This window comes from Opisthorchis viverrini (genome assembly GCF_000715545.1).
Source record: "Opisthorchis viverrini unplaced genomic scaffold opera_v5_87, whole genome shotgun sequence".
In the NCBI taxonomy this organism is placed as follows: Eukaryota; Metazoa; Platyhelminthes; class Trematoda; order Opisthorchiida; family Opisthorchiidae; genus Opisthorchis; species Opisthorchis viverrini.
In genome coordinates this window covers 1,038,769-1,052,244 of record NW_008751747.1, presented here as the reverse complement: position 1 = coordinate 1,052,244, position 13,476 = coordinate 1,038,769, and the positions used below count along the sequence as shown (strand labels likewise).

At 46.2% G+C, this 13,476-nt stretch overlaps 2 protein-coding genes across 2 annotated transcripts in view; one reads left to right on the top strand and one right to left on the bottom strand.

Annotated features, from left to right (window-relative positions):
- T265_05065 (hypothetical protein) overlaps positions 1 to 1,534 on the top strand; it is a gene marked incomplete at both ends in the record, with an annotated part of 12,482 nt that extends 10,948 nt beyond the window's left edge. Inside the window, one exon of the mRNA XM_009169976.1 lies at positions 1,390 to 1,534. Within this exon, the coding sequence (XP_009168240.1) occupies positions 1,390 to 1,475 (86 nt within the window). The remainder of the gene's footprint in view (positions 1 to 1,389) is intronic.
- Positions 1,535 to 6,663: 5,129 nt separating this feature from the next.
- T265_05064 (hypothetical protein) overlaps positions 6,664 to 13,476 on the bottom strand; it is a gene marked incomplete at both ends in the record, with an annotated part of 36,348 nt that continues 29,535 nt past the window's right edge. The window contains 2 exons of the mRNA XM_009169975.1: positions 6,664 to 7,427; positions 7,915 to 8,212. Coding sequence (XP_009168239.1) covers positions 7,107 to 7,427; positions 7,915 to 8,212 — 619 coding nt within the window. The remainder of the gene's footprint in view (positions 7,428 to 7,914; positions 8,213 to 13,476) is intronic.

Genomic DNA, 13,476 nt, shown 5'->3' with positions numbered 1-13,476 from the left:
AGATAGAAACTGACAAAAAGAAAGACATGATATATATATATATATATATATATATATATATATATATAATGACGAATTTAGCCAAATACAGCAACCTCATCCGCAATAGTGAGTGGCATGTTACGTCCATACAACAACACGACAGCTTTATTGCAAACAGGCGAGTGCAGACTCACAAGGGGTCTCGCGGTATCTAAAGTACGATTGATGTTGAGTGATTGGATTATCACTGCCGCTATGACACCCCCTAACACTGGATCACTGCCAATAGTCTCTGATCAGCGGTCGATAGCTGGCTTTTCTGACCCGGCCATTATGGGCTTTTTGAAATCGGTTTCCGCGGAGTTGACGATTCGCAGTATGTTTCTTACATTGTGGAGGTTGTATTCAGGCATCTGAACTTCCTAACATTTGGTCAGGTTTGGCGGAAAGCTTTCAAAAAACGAACTGCCAAGAACCAACACAATCTTGCTGAGTTTCACGGGGCGGTCACTGTTGCCTTACCCGAATTCCGCCACTCACAGGACGATATGCTCCTGTGATCTTTGAATTGGTGGCACGCTACATTGTATCCGGGCTCTCCATCTCGTTCCACACTGTTAGGTACAGTACTTGAGAAATTATCCTCAATTCGTAGACTCTTTGGCTATATGTGTACGGCTTAGGTTCCGTCCACGTCCAGCGACGAGTTACGAGGAGCTAAATGAGTTTGCGGTATTGTCTGTCTGGTAAATTTCCCGACTAACGCCTTGGTGGTTTCTGTTCGACATGCCTTTAGAGTGGGTTCGACTAGTACTTGGTTATCGACGCAAGCTTTTGACCCCCAACTATTCTTCAACTGGTTGCCCTTCAATTGTTTGTTCCCTTGGTTATGCGTGTGGTTCCTTTGGGAGTCGGGGACCTCATTTTCTATTTTTAAGCTTTTTAGCAACCGTTGACTCGTGAGTAAATCTTAGGAGACTTTGTTATCTATGGAAGTCAATCATCAAGTAGCTGGTCCTTAGCAAGCAAAAGCAACCTATGTGATTGGTTTGCTTTAAAAAATTCCAGAGCGATACCAAGTTGTTGTAAAGATTCGGGGCTTAGATATGTTGGCTTCAAATCCATAAAACTATACCCAGCCGAAGTTTTTTAATTAGAATCATTTGCGTACAGTGTTCCTTCAGTGGATATGCTCCCTAACGTGTTGCGTCACGCCGCTAGTACTCTCAAGCTTTGAGGAACCCATTAACCACTTTGGCCCCCATGCAAGTTTTTTGGGCGTGCGCTCCCCACTTAATAGTGCTGTCGCTGAGCTGTTCATACCTTTCGACAACATGTGCTCCATTGATTAACAACTATCTAACGGGATAGTGAGACAGTCATTTCCAAACGTTTTTCTCATTTCAGGCATTTCACTCAATGTAGAGCAATGGGACTACCTGAAGAGCGTTATGAGTGAAATCGACCGTGATATCGTGAACATGCATCGATAAGATTCCTCAATACCTATTTTTTTAATTGTTCCACAATTCAAATTGTATGCAGAGGATGAGTTTCTTTTTTACTCTTGGTTCTTCTTGGCCGTCGTACCGCCTGTCATTCATTATTGCTCTTCTAGAACATTCTCCTTTCAGTCTAGATAGGTCAGTGGCTAATACATGAAGCTACTGACGAGAAGGTTTGCAGTCCGAACACAACCCAGGCTTTTCGGTAACTCCTGTCTATGCTTGGGCAACCTGACAGAATCTCTTCGTACTTCGACGAGAAGGTTTGCAGTCCGAACACAACCCAGGCTTTTCGGTAACTCCTGTCTATGCTTGGGCAACCTGACAGAATCTGAACCTTCGTACTTCTGAGTTGCATGATGCTGTGCACCGAGCTGGTCCCACAGCTGAGCGGTTATGATTACTATACCCATATCGTGACACGATTGTTCTGCTTAGTTCACAATAAAGGGGAAGCTCTGGGTTTGCATTTCGTACATAGTAGCACTGTGAGATTGATGACAATCAGTAGATTTGTTGCTGGGCAGCGTTTCGCTTTTGACGCAAAAGCTTCGTCAGTCCAAATGTGACTAGGTTACAATTTCGGTCGAGATTTAAGGCGGAAGGAGAACCAATCAGCTAAGTCAGGCTAAATCTCTGTTGGGTGTCGACCGAGGGATTTTAGTATGTTAGAGTGTTTGAACAAGTGTTGGGTCGGTGGGGTCCAGTCCTAGGGTCTAGTTCTTCTGGTCGGTTCATTTTAACTTCGTTTGAACCTCTTGTCAGCCTGTGTGGGTGATCTAGTGCTAAGAAAGTTGTGTAAGAGGGATGCTGTGACCTTTGGTCGGTTGGGGTTTCCACCCCTACCCCCCGTTTTTTTCTAATGGTCCTAAGTGGATTGACAACCACAACGTCACGTGTCAACTCGGCTTATCTAAGACCGCTTTCCATACGCTCGCTAGCTCCACCCCCTCGATTCTATTCACGCTGTGATGCTTAGTGATTTCCACCGCCTCGGCTATCAGCCGCTGTGGTGTGAATCGCACTTTGCTTTGAATATCTAGGGCCATGCCGATATTCGAACGGAACGTTCGGCATTCGAGGCGAACATCACTACTACTCCACCAGCGCAACCGAATTATCACGTTCGAGCAGGCGAAAATCTTAACCGTCAGGCGATGCGAATGGTTTTTGCGGCGCCTCAAACAAAGACCCGGCAACTTGCCGGGTTGTGTCGAACGATTGGCCTGCAAGTCGGATAGCGAAGCTTCGAATTTAGTTTGGATGCTATACTGGTTTTGGAGATCTATTTATTCTATGGCGTGACGGGGCCACATCTCTTTTTAGTGGGAAGCACATCGATCAAAATTACACGCCGTGGTAGGGCAATCTTGCTTGACTTTGAACTGGAGGTTCCTTGCTCAATCCTTTCTATCGTCTCCCTTTATGGCAGGCCTTCACTGTCTGACTCTGTCACTCCTAGCCAGTTGCTTTGGTCTTCCTACTCTTTTTCGGACGTTACAATGATCAGCTAACAAGACCCGACCTAAAACAGCATCTTGTGGTGGTGCAATGATCATGCGGGCTTCACTGGCTGGAACTCAGTTCCTTGTGGTTCAACCGTTCCTGGAAGGCCAACGAAAAAGAACGAAGAGTCTATACTTCGAGGGGTTGTATTGAGTTGCACTGTCGTCTGTGATGAGTATGAGAATAATAAAGTGTTTATTCAGTGTGTCCATATTTATGGAAACAGCGAGGCTGCCTTACTCTGGGAAAGACGGTTTAGAAAATGATAACCCTGAAAACCGTACACAGTTCAATCTAACGATTGACCGTAGTCGACAACGTATTCAATACAGTCGAAGCACTTTTGAAATCAAAGTCTGGTACTGCTCAGAAGTCACTTCCTATGCGCAGTCGCATTAGCAGTCAGGCAGTTAAGCCCTACTCTATGCGTCGTCGGGTTAGGCCAGACCCTGGCAGCCAAATGGGATACACTGTTGAGTCATTGGCTTCGGAAAGAGTCCCGGTAGAAAACCCTAACATCCGCTGCCTCGCAGTTCAACGTTTTGAACCAAAGGTTAGGGGAAGTTTCCGAACAAAACGTCTACATTCTTTCACCTCCTTATGGTCCAGAATTTGAGTTCAAGTCTCCAGCTGAGGTGCTTCAGCCAAATCTTCTTCGAACCAAAGGTTAGGGGAAGTTTCCGAACAGAACCTCTACATTCTTTCACCTCCTTATCGTCTAGAATTTGAGTTCAAGTCTCCAGCTGGGGTGCTTCAGCCAAATCTCCTTTTGCCTGATCAACTGGGCAGTGTCACTCGACCCCGCAGCTCTTCGTTCACTGGACTTCACCTGCACCCCCTCCCTACCCATCGGGTGGTGCACTACGGCCAACCAATCCGTCACTCCCCTAACTATTATTCCGCATGTCAACTACCGCAAAAAAAACAAAGATTGGATTAACGTTGCAAGCCTCAATGTTCGTATTCTCTGTCAAATCGGACAACAGGCATCTTTCGTCTAAACCTTGTTTTTCATCTTTTTTGACGTGTGTTGTGTCTTAGAAACAAGCACAGAAGAACAAACTTGGGTCATGCACCAGGTGATTAATGCCACGCTCTTCTGGTATTTGTTGATCCTGGTGCAATGGATTGTTATTTATAGTGTAAGAGTTGCACTTAGCTCCAGGTCTGAAAGCGCTCAACTGGACTGCATCCTAGTAAAAAGTCATATTTGCGTTGTACGGTTGTCTACTCAGGATTAATGCATGTCAATGCGATAAACGATGTTTATTTGTGTAAGCATGCGCCCCTAGAGACTGGTTATGAAGCCGAGAAAGATGGATTTTGACAAGGTCCATCCGACTAGGGTGATCAGCAAGATGAACAGACATCATCATCCTGGTGGATGATAAGAACGTCCGAGTGGGACAACGAAGTCCGGAATAGGCGCAGTCAAGTGGTAGATTCGGGGCCGGATGATAGGGAGCGACTTTTCAGTTGTGTGCTGGACATCGTCTGTTCCTGGCCAGTACGAACATTCGACACAAGCGCTCTTCACATCGAGAAATTTGAAGGCCACCAACCCCAATCCTGCCATGAATTCAAATAGATCATATGACAGTCAGGTATTGACAGTGAGCTCCAGTTGAAGATTACCGCACCTTCTGGGCACGCAAGTTGAATGAAACCGATCATCCCATTATCCAGGCTCGGTTATGAGTTACCTTTCCCTGAGTATTACGCGTGCCGAGGTATAGCAATTCTGTTCAACTTTGTCGAGTTTTATCACCTCAACATGCTGATCTCACTGGAAAGTTACTGGGAACGCAGAGTTATGCTGGTAGTAAATATTGGTTTCAGGTGGAGCGGATGTAACTTGGAGAAACCATACTACCAGCCTCTAGATATATCTGTCCAAGCCATCCTACTCGAGTAAATGAACACGGGGGGGGGGAGATGGTCCAAGTGGTTAAAGCGCGAATCCGACCTGTCTAGGCTTGGGCAACCTGGCAGTATCCCAGCCCTCGTGCTTCCTTTGAGTGGCATGGCAGCTAGGCACCGAAAGGATGCTACAGCTGAACGCTTTTAAATGAACACTGGATATAGTTCATTTACAAAACCGTCGTTTTGAACGATTGGCTAGCCGGCCTCCGCCAACAGTTGTGGAGAATTCGAACCATATGTTTCGCGGATAATTCTGACTCAATCCCGCCTATGACGCGTTTTTGCACACAATGCAGAGATGCGTAGGTTCGGGAAATGCTCAAGGGTCGTTGCTCTCTCCTTGGTTTTGAGGCTGTTGAGAGATTGGTAACCAAACACTTGCATAGACCTCGGGTTGGAGGGGCTAAGTCTCATAACCATGGTGAAAGACAGCTGCTTGGTATACAAGGCCCCTTGGCTTCAGCAAACCTCCGTTGTGACGTGACAAAAAAGCGCATGTTGGAGAAAACTATTCTCGCCTTGATCATTCACGCACTTGTTACACTACTGTCGTAACGGTGAATACTATTGATGGAGCATGCGAGTAGCATGTGGTCTTCTTGTAACTCCGCCTTCATCTAATGGAAGGTGGGATCTATTAGGGATTTTGTGGAACTGCTTTCCAGAATTCCGTTACAGTTGGGTGATAGTCAGTGAATATCCCAGAAGGTTCAAGAAGAAGACAAAAACAAGGTGCATATGGGAGTTTTACTTTCCTGTCCCATATTTTGTGACTGTTTAGTTGGTTGCCTAGTAAACAACTACACGGCGACGAGGTTTCCCTCTTTCAATGTCATGGCTTATGCAACTGCCAGAATCCGTGAACCTACCAGCAAGCCCAAGCTCTTCATTCTGACATATCAGGGAGAAGGCATAAAATGCATGTCAAAACATGGGACTATCTACGATATTCTGGTTGAGGTGATCTGTGCGGTCAAGTCATCGTCAAACAACACGACTATGTCGTCTGCATAATCCAGATCCGTTACTTTCTCTCCGAATACGATTTCGTCACCTAATCTCATGGTCCGTTAGAGAATACACTCCATGATGACGTCAGCGATGAAGTTGGACAGAAAGGAAGGTGGAGAAAACTCTATCTCCAGTAGTTGTCAGGACACCTGTGGATAGTTTATCGTACACTCTAACCCGACTGGCGATGTGGAAATGTGGTCACGTGCTCCATATGCCGCTTGACCGACATCCTCGAATAGCCTTTCCGCACAACCACAAGAAGGTTGGCAACGGAGCAGGGGAGGTCAAACAATGACTTCGCAGCGAGGTATGAAAGGCATTACCAGCAAAATCAGTGGCGCTGGTCGTTCCTATCTCCCTGGATGAGGACCTCGAAACAGGACACATCAATAGTTAGGGATATTGCCAGACATGGCTCATCGACCCCAGTGGCGCACGTACGTCCAATCTGTTGCCTGAAATGCATATCTCCCTTTCCGACATCCCCATTGAAAAGGCCATTAACACTGTTTACGCATCGATTATATCGTCTACTGCCTCGAATGTATAGCTATCTTCCCCACCTCCTCAAATCATCGGCGAACGAAATTGTGGAATGACCACGATGACGATCACAAATTACCAGCCAGGTATCAATTTTAACTTGGGTAACCTGCTAGCATCTCCATCTCTTTTCCTGTTCCACACCAACGACACATACCGGGCGCGGCAAGTGACCACTCAATGTACCAAAGGACCAGTGAGTATTGAATGAAAAAAGGCGTCATTAGAGTTTAGGGAGCCTTACAACAGGAACAGGGAGGTGTGTGCATTATCCATTTACAGGGTGACAAAACAAGGCGGCCCATGGATCTTCGAAGAGGGATATGTGAAAACGAGTGACCTATAACATACTGGTTGAGGGTGAAACAAAGTGAAAATGAAAAGAAAGTGGAAATGTTTCCAAGTGTTTGGAAACAAATTCTAATGTCAGTTGGACAACAAGACTAACGCGAAAACTGAAAAGAAAAAAACAAAACAGAACAAGGAATGCGGTGGTTTCAGCAACTTCAATTTTATCGACATGCACGGGCAACCATCAATGAAAAAGAGACAACAGAGCGCCGAAAGAGGGGTTAATGAACGCCCGCAGGGATGGCACGCACATGTCCGATGGCCCACTCAGAAGGGTTCACCTCACGCATCCTTGTCAATCACAAACAATACTTCAGGTTTAGACAAGCCCAGTTGTAGGAAAGTTGGTGGGTCTGTAGGTGAGTGTGGAGACCAATCCGAAACGATGTTTGAGCCACCAGTCTTGGTGTCAAACGGGATCGAATGTTGTGCCGTGGAAGCGTGGCAGCTTGCATCCGGAGAGGACCCATCCTCTCCGTCAATGTAATCTTCAAGGTCAGACTCTTGCTCAGGTTGACAAGGGAGAAGCCGTTTGGGGAAATTAGCCTGTATCTCAAAATTCTCCGGAGCATCGTCGTGCGATAGTATAAAGTAGTACAATATCTGCAAGAGATAAAAAATGTTTTGTTAAAATGGAACAGAAGAATAGACTTATGGTAGAGCTTGACGATCGAGCCTCACAGGAAATTTAGTGACCGTATGTTTCGCTTCGCTTCCATTCAGAAAAGGCTGTAGCAACTGCCCGCTTTGTGGTTCGCGTGCCTGCTAGGCTGTCCCTAAGCTTCCTACGGACAACCCGTTACTATAGTAAATCACAAACCTTCCCAAGGTTCTTCAAATGACACCATGACAGAAACAAGAAACAACAGCTGAACGATATCTCCATCTTTATAAACCGTAACACAGCTCAACCAAAAGTTTATTTGGAAGCCCTGTACTACAGCCCAGCGAAGCGGTCGACTATACATTATCTCATCTATGTGCCTGCTGCATCGTTACACATCATCATGAGTGAAGCTATCTGAGTGAAAAAGCACGCGGGCAATGCGAAGGAACACTGAAAGACACTCGCCTTGACGGAGTCATTCACACGGAACGTCCGGTGCACTCTTCGGCCGTTGGGTAGTTTAACGGAGAGCTGAACTGTCGAAGGACTGTTTTGTTCGGGTTCTGGTGGAAGACAAACACGCCATCTTGTTCGGCGATTCGCCCGTGCCCGTTTAAGCGCATCCTGTCGCCGTCTTAATCGAGCTTGCTCAGCCGCTTCAAGGGCGGCGTTCCGCTGTTCTTCCTCCCGAGCGGCTAACTTGGCCCGGTCACGTTCGAGTGATTGTTTGTAAGCCAAGTCCTGTTCCTCTCGTATCCGAGCTGCGGCCTCGCGTTCCCTTCTACAAGTAGCGGAATAAAGTTATCTCGTCTCAATGTTATTTGATGGAATTATAAAAAAATACTGAGATTGCCTGATCTGACTGAGCCGTGCTAAATGGACAGCTACTTCTAACATTGTGTGACCGACAACCACCAGACGGAAAGCAACCGGAGAGAGTTTACTCCGTCATCGTTTGTGATGCTACTGTCGTAACCTTGACCGGAACTCGAGGTCAGTATAAACCCATCAGTTGGATACGCGTCTGTATCGACCGACCTGTTTTTCGCTGCACTATTGATTTACGAGTCTCTCAGTTCACCGTAGACCGCTCTTAACCGACCGACTGGTGTTTTCGCTTTGTTCAGATCGCCAGTTTCAATTCTGGTGCGGTAAACGTCGGTTCGAAATATGCCACCTCTCCCGTGTCGGGTTGTAGCAGGAATCGTGTGTACACTTTGAAATCACGGTGTTCACTAAGCTTCTAGGGCCGCCAAGCCTCGTAAGTGAACGAAATACAACCCTGTACAGTGCTGTCGATAGAACAGTGCTGTCAGTTTAAGCTTTGTTCTTGTAGCCCTTCTGCTTGTCCACAGGGATGAAGCGACACCACGGACAGACACATCTCAAGCATCTTACTCCCAGCGGGCTCTCAAAAGAATGAAGATGCTGAGGCCAGCATATTCATTTTGTTTTTTCCGTCGATATGGCAAAGAATAAAGCAAGATTGTTGAAGACTCTTCTACAGACTGTGGCCGGTTTTGCGCTTCTCGGGACTTGCCAATCCTCGAATTTTCACCAACCTTATGTTTTTCGAAAAAAACTACGCAGTTCGCATAATACACTAATTTGTTGTCAACTGGAAACTGAGCGTTACCAGGGGGAGATTTTTCGCGTTATTGTGAGTTCGCCTGTAACTGTGGTTGGACCGGGTGTGTGTTGCTTGATATTTCGCCTCCATCCCAATGGGATGTGTTTCTACGATGCCTTCGGTGGGTTGGTTTTAACGGACCGTTGAGGCCAAATCAATTGTCGCCTCAATTAACTTCAGAACCTGTCAGTCGTGTCGAATAATGCTCTAAACCGATAATCAGGAAGGCGAATTGGGCACATGGTGTTGCAGCGAATACCGATAAATTTAAGGCAGGTATCAATAAAAAGGACGAGTAGTGACAAGCGCATCCAAAGTCATTGAGGCATATAGCGGAGCAGGACGAACTGAGTTTGAGATCACAATGGTTCTGTTAGTTGTTGGTATCATCTGGAAGATTTCCGGTGGCGGGTGAAGCAAGGTAAATGCATGAAGCAGCCAGCTAAAAATGCGTGAGCGATTGAAGAATGGGTTGATAAATGAAGTTTGCTACAGTGTGAATCCCTTTTTGAATGTACTTTTTACGAAAGGTGTCGCCTATATTTTCGAATAAATTTGTAACCGCGTGATGCGAGATGGCTCCGTGGTTAGAGCGCGAATTTACTGACCGGAATGTCCGTGGTTCGAACTCGACCTCTGCCTCTGCCTCTCGACTTTCCCGGTCTAGGCTTGGGCAACCCGGCAGTATCCCAGCCCTCGTGCTTCCTTCGGCATGGCATTGCAGTTAGGCACCGAAATGATGTTACAGCTTAACGATTATTTTCTTTTTCTTTTTTATCATTGTAACCGCGTGACGAAAAGCCACATCAACTGACAGAACTAGAGGGTGTTAGCGACGGCTAAAATTAGTGCGATGTAACCGGTCAACACTGCTAGAATCGACAGGTGCTTCATTGATTCATTGCTCTATGGTCGTGTTACGTGTGTTCTGGTAACTGAGTGAACATCACTCAACATGGTCATTAATTCTTGAGAAAAATACTAAATCACATGTGCATAATGTTTTGGGTGTGTTACGTGTGGTCCTACTGACGCAAATGAATCCTTGAGTTCTACAGTATGGTGAAGGTCATCATCGACATGAACGTTAAATGTAGACACCGGTGCTTCACTACGGGAGATTTTTCGCGTTATTGTGAGTTCGCCTGTAACTGTGGTTGGACCGGGTGTGTGTTGCTTGATATTTCGCCTCCATCCCAATGGGATGTGTTTCTACGATGCCTTCGGTGGGTTGGTTTTAACGGACCGTTGAGGCCAAATCAATTGTCGCCTCAATTAACTTCAGAACCTGTCAGTCGTGTCGAATAATGCTCTAAACCGATAATCAGGAAGGCGAATTGGGCACATGGTGTTGCAGCGAATACCGATAAATTTAAGGCAGGTATCAATAAAAAGGACGAGTAGTGACAAGCGCATCCAAAGTCATTGAGGCATATAGCGGAGCAGGACGAACTGAGTTTGAGATCACAATGGTTCTGTTAGTTGTTGGTATCATCTGGAAGATTTCCGGTGGCGGGTGAAGCAAGGTAAATGCATGAAGCAGTCAGCTAAAAATGCGTGAGCGATTGAAGAATGGGTTGATAAATGAAGTTTGCTACAGTGTGAATCCCTTTTTGAATGTACTTTTTACGAAAGGTGTCGCCTATATTTTCGAATAAATTTGTAACCGCGTGATGCGAGATGGCTCCGTGGTTAGAGCGCGAATTTACTGACCGGAATGTCCGTGGTTCGAACTCGACCTCTGCCTCTGCCTCTCGAATTTCCCGGTCTAGGCTTGGGCAACCCGGCAGTATCCCAGCCCTCGTGCTTCCTTCGGCATGGCATTGCAGTTAGGCACCGAAATGATGTTACAGCTTAACGATTATTTTCTTTTTCTTTTTTATCATTGTAACCGCGTGACGAAAAGCCACATCAACTGACAGAACTAGAGGGTGTTAGCGACGGCTAAAATTAGTGCGATGTAACCGGTCAACACTGCTAGAATCGACAGGTGCTTCATTGATTCATTGCTCTATGGTCGTGTTACGTGTGTTCTGGTAACTGAGTGAACATCACTCAACATGGTGATTAATTCTTGAGAAAAATACTAAATCACATGTGCATAATGTTTTGGGTGTGTTACGTGTGGTCCTACTGACGCAAATGAATCCTTGAGTTCTACAGTATGGTGAAGGTCATCATCGACATGAACGTTAAATGTAGACACCGGTGCTTCACTACCGTCGGACCATGTCAACACGCCTCAAGAAGGCCATATATTCGAAAGAAACGGGAGGGAGAGGGGGACCTGAGGTTAGCCTACCACAAACGTCCGACTTGTCTACGTCTCCAGCACCAAGTCCAGATTGAAATTGACAGCATGAACACCACTGACACCGGTCAACCGCCTATTCGTTCAGTGTCCAGCCAAGCACAGGAAGGGTCACGTGGACACTTGGAAGGGGAACGGCACCCGCACTATTCGTCACATTCTAAATCTCCTTCTGTCATATCAACTTCTGTCCACTTCTAGGTGTCCGCTACCAGAATCAGGCACGGCGAACAGCATTCGTCTCAGCATGCGTAACAGGGGGCCCATTCATCTGAGATTGCAGCGTCCAATCCATTCTTCAATAGCACTATCGTTCGCTGCACTGGAAAAACCGTCTCGCGATCAATCTACTGTAAATTAACTGGTTGTAGGCGGTTTTAGCAATACTTTTGAGACATTGGTGGTTAGAGACCTGAAGGTGTGTCAGATCATCCACCTGAACTGGCCAAATCTCGCAGCCGTCTGATAGACTCGTCCTCTGAGACCCAGCAAAACGCCTTCTCGACGCCACAAGTGGCGTAAACACAACTCTGGCCTTCGAGATTCGTGCGTTTACTTCGACTATCACTATCGTCAGAGCTAAATATGACCTCAAAAATGCGATGGTGTTCCACAACCGCCAGTGTCACTCCCTCGATTCTCAAAGGCATGCTTAGAAAACTGTATGTCCTGCAGCACAAATTCGCACTTTGTGGGCGTGAAACACATCCCGAAGAATTAGATGACCTTGGTTAGCTTTTCAGGTAATGACTGTGCTGCCTCGCGCTCGTTCTCGCAGATGAGAACAATGTCATCTGGATATTCAAGGTTGACAAGGTTCATTCTCGGACGGATCCAAACAGCGGGTTTTTGAAGACCTTCCAGTGCGCTCCCAGTCATCCCATCACTAATAAAAACAAACAAAGATGTAGAGAGTAGACACTATTGTGGGACATCACTGTTTGTAGAAAATTTTCAGGGAGTTCTCTAGCAATAGTGTATAGTGATGATCCGCCTCGTCTCATTAGTGTGTTGTGTCTTCAGGTTTGACATGTAGTTAGCCAGCCCTGCTCATAGGCCCAGCAATTCGCAGAACGGACTAGTTTTTATTGCTTCATCTGCAAATTCAATCAGTGGATACCAATGTGGAGAGACACTGATAGGTGTAGTCTAATCATCGTTGTATCGAAGGTGTCACCTTGGATATATGATCTCAACATAGGGACACTTTTTTACCATCAACTACGCAGTTAGTTGTCAGAACTGTTTACATCAGGGCATCTGAAACATCTCCTTCAATGCGCAGATGTCTCCATTCTTTTTTCCTTGTCACCGACTAGTAAACTGTGATCGTGTAATGCATAGCTTGTGACTGACAAATTCAACTGACAGTCACATTTAGGTGGTGCCCTAAAAGCACCGATCCGGAGTTCGACAGCTCAATGTAAGCGGTTGCATTCAGTTTGGATGACCTCATTCGGGGTTCACAGGATCGTTGAAATTGGGAATTTTTTCGGGGTGGGGGGGATAGTCGTCTGGAAACAGTAACCCCCTAGAATGGACTTCCCCAAGGGATTACATAAAGCCTATATTGAGTGTCTGGAAAAAAACAAAAGGCCGCTTCGGTTGACATTTTGTGATAAAGTTGTCATTTCAGTCGTTTCTTTTTGCAGAATCTCTATCGAGCCAAATTTGTTTGCGCAGTAAATAATAATTATTGTTCAGCACGCTTTTGGCGCCCAGCTACCGTGCCGTGCGGAAGGAGGAAAGAGGGCTAAGATACTGCCAGGTTGCTCAAACCTAATCAAGAGCTGTCGAGATGCTGGTTGGCTTCGAACCACAGACCTCTCGGTCCGTAAACCTAGCGCAGTCGTGGAGTGGTGACATTCGAATTCAGCAGACAAGGCCAAATAATCTAGACGGAGGGGAGCTTTTTGCGTCAGAAGGACCTCTTGCTCTCTCACGCGCTTTCAGCTGACTGAACGATAAAAGTCAGCTACGACAGAACGACTCCGGATCTGAAAGATCTGAAAAAAGTATACTGGCGGCCAGTACGTAGGACCGTACTAAAGGAACTTCAATAGTGGATCTGCGGTAATAGTACAACGTCCCAGAAAACTCAGAT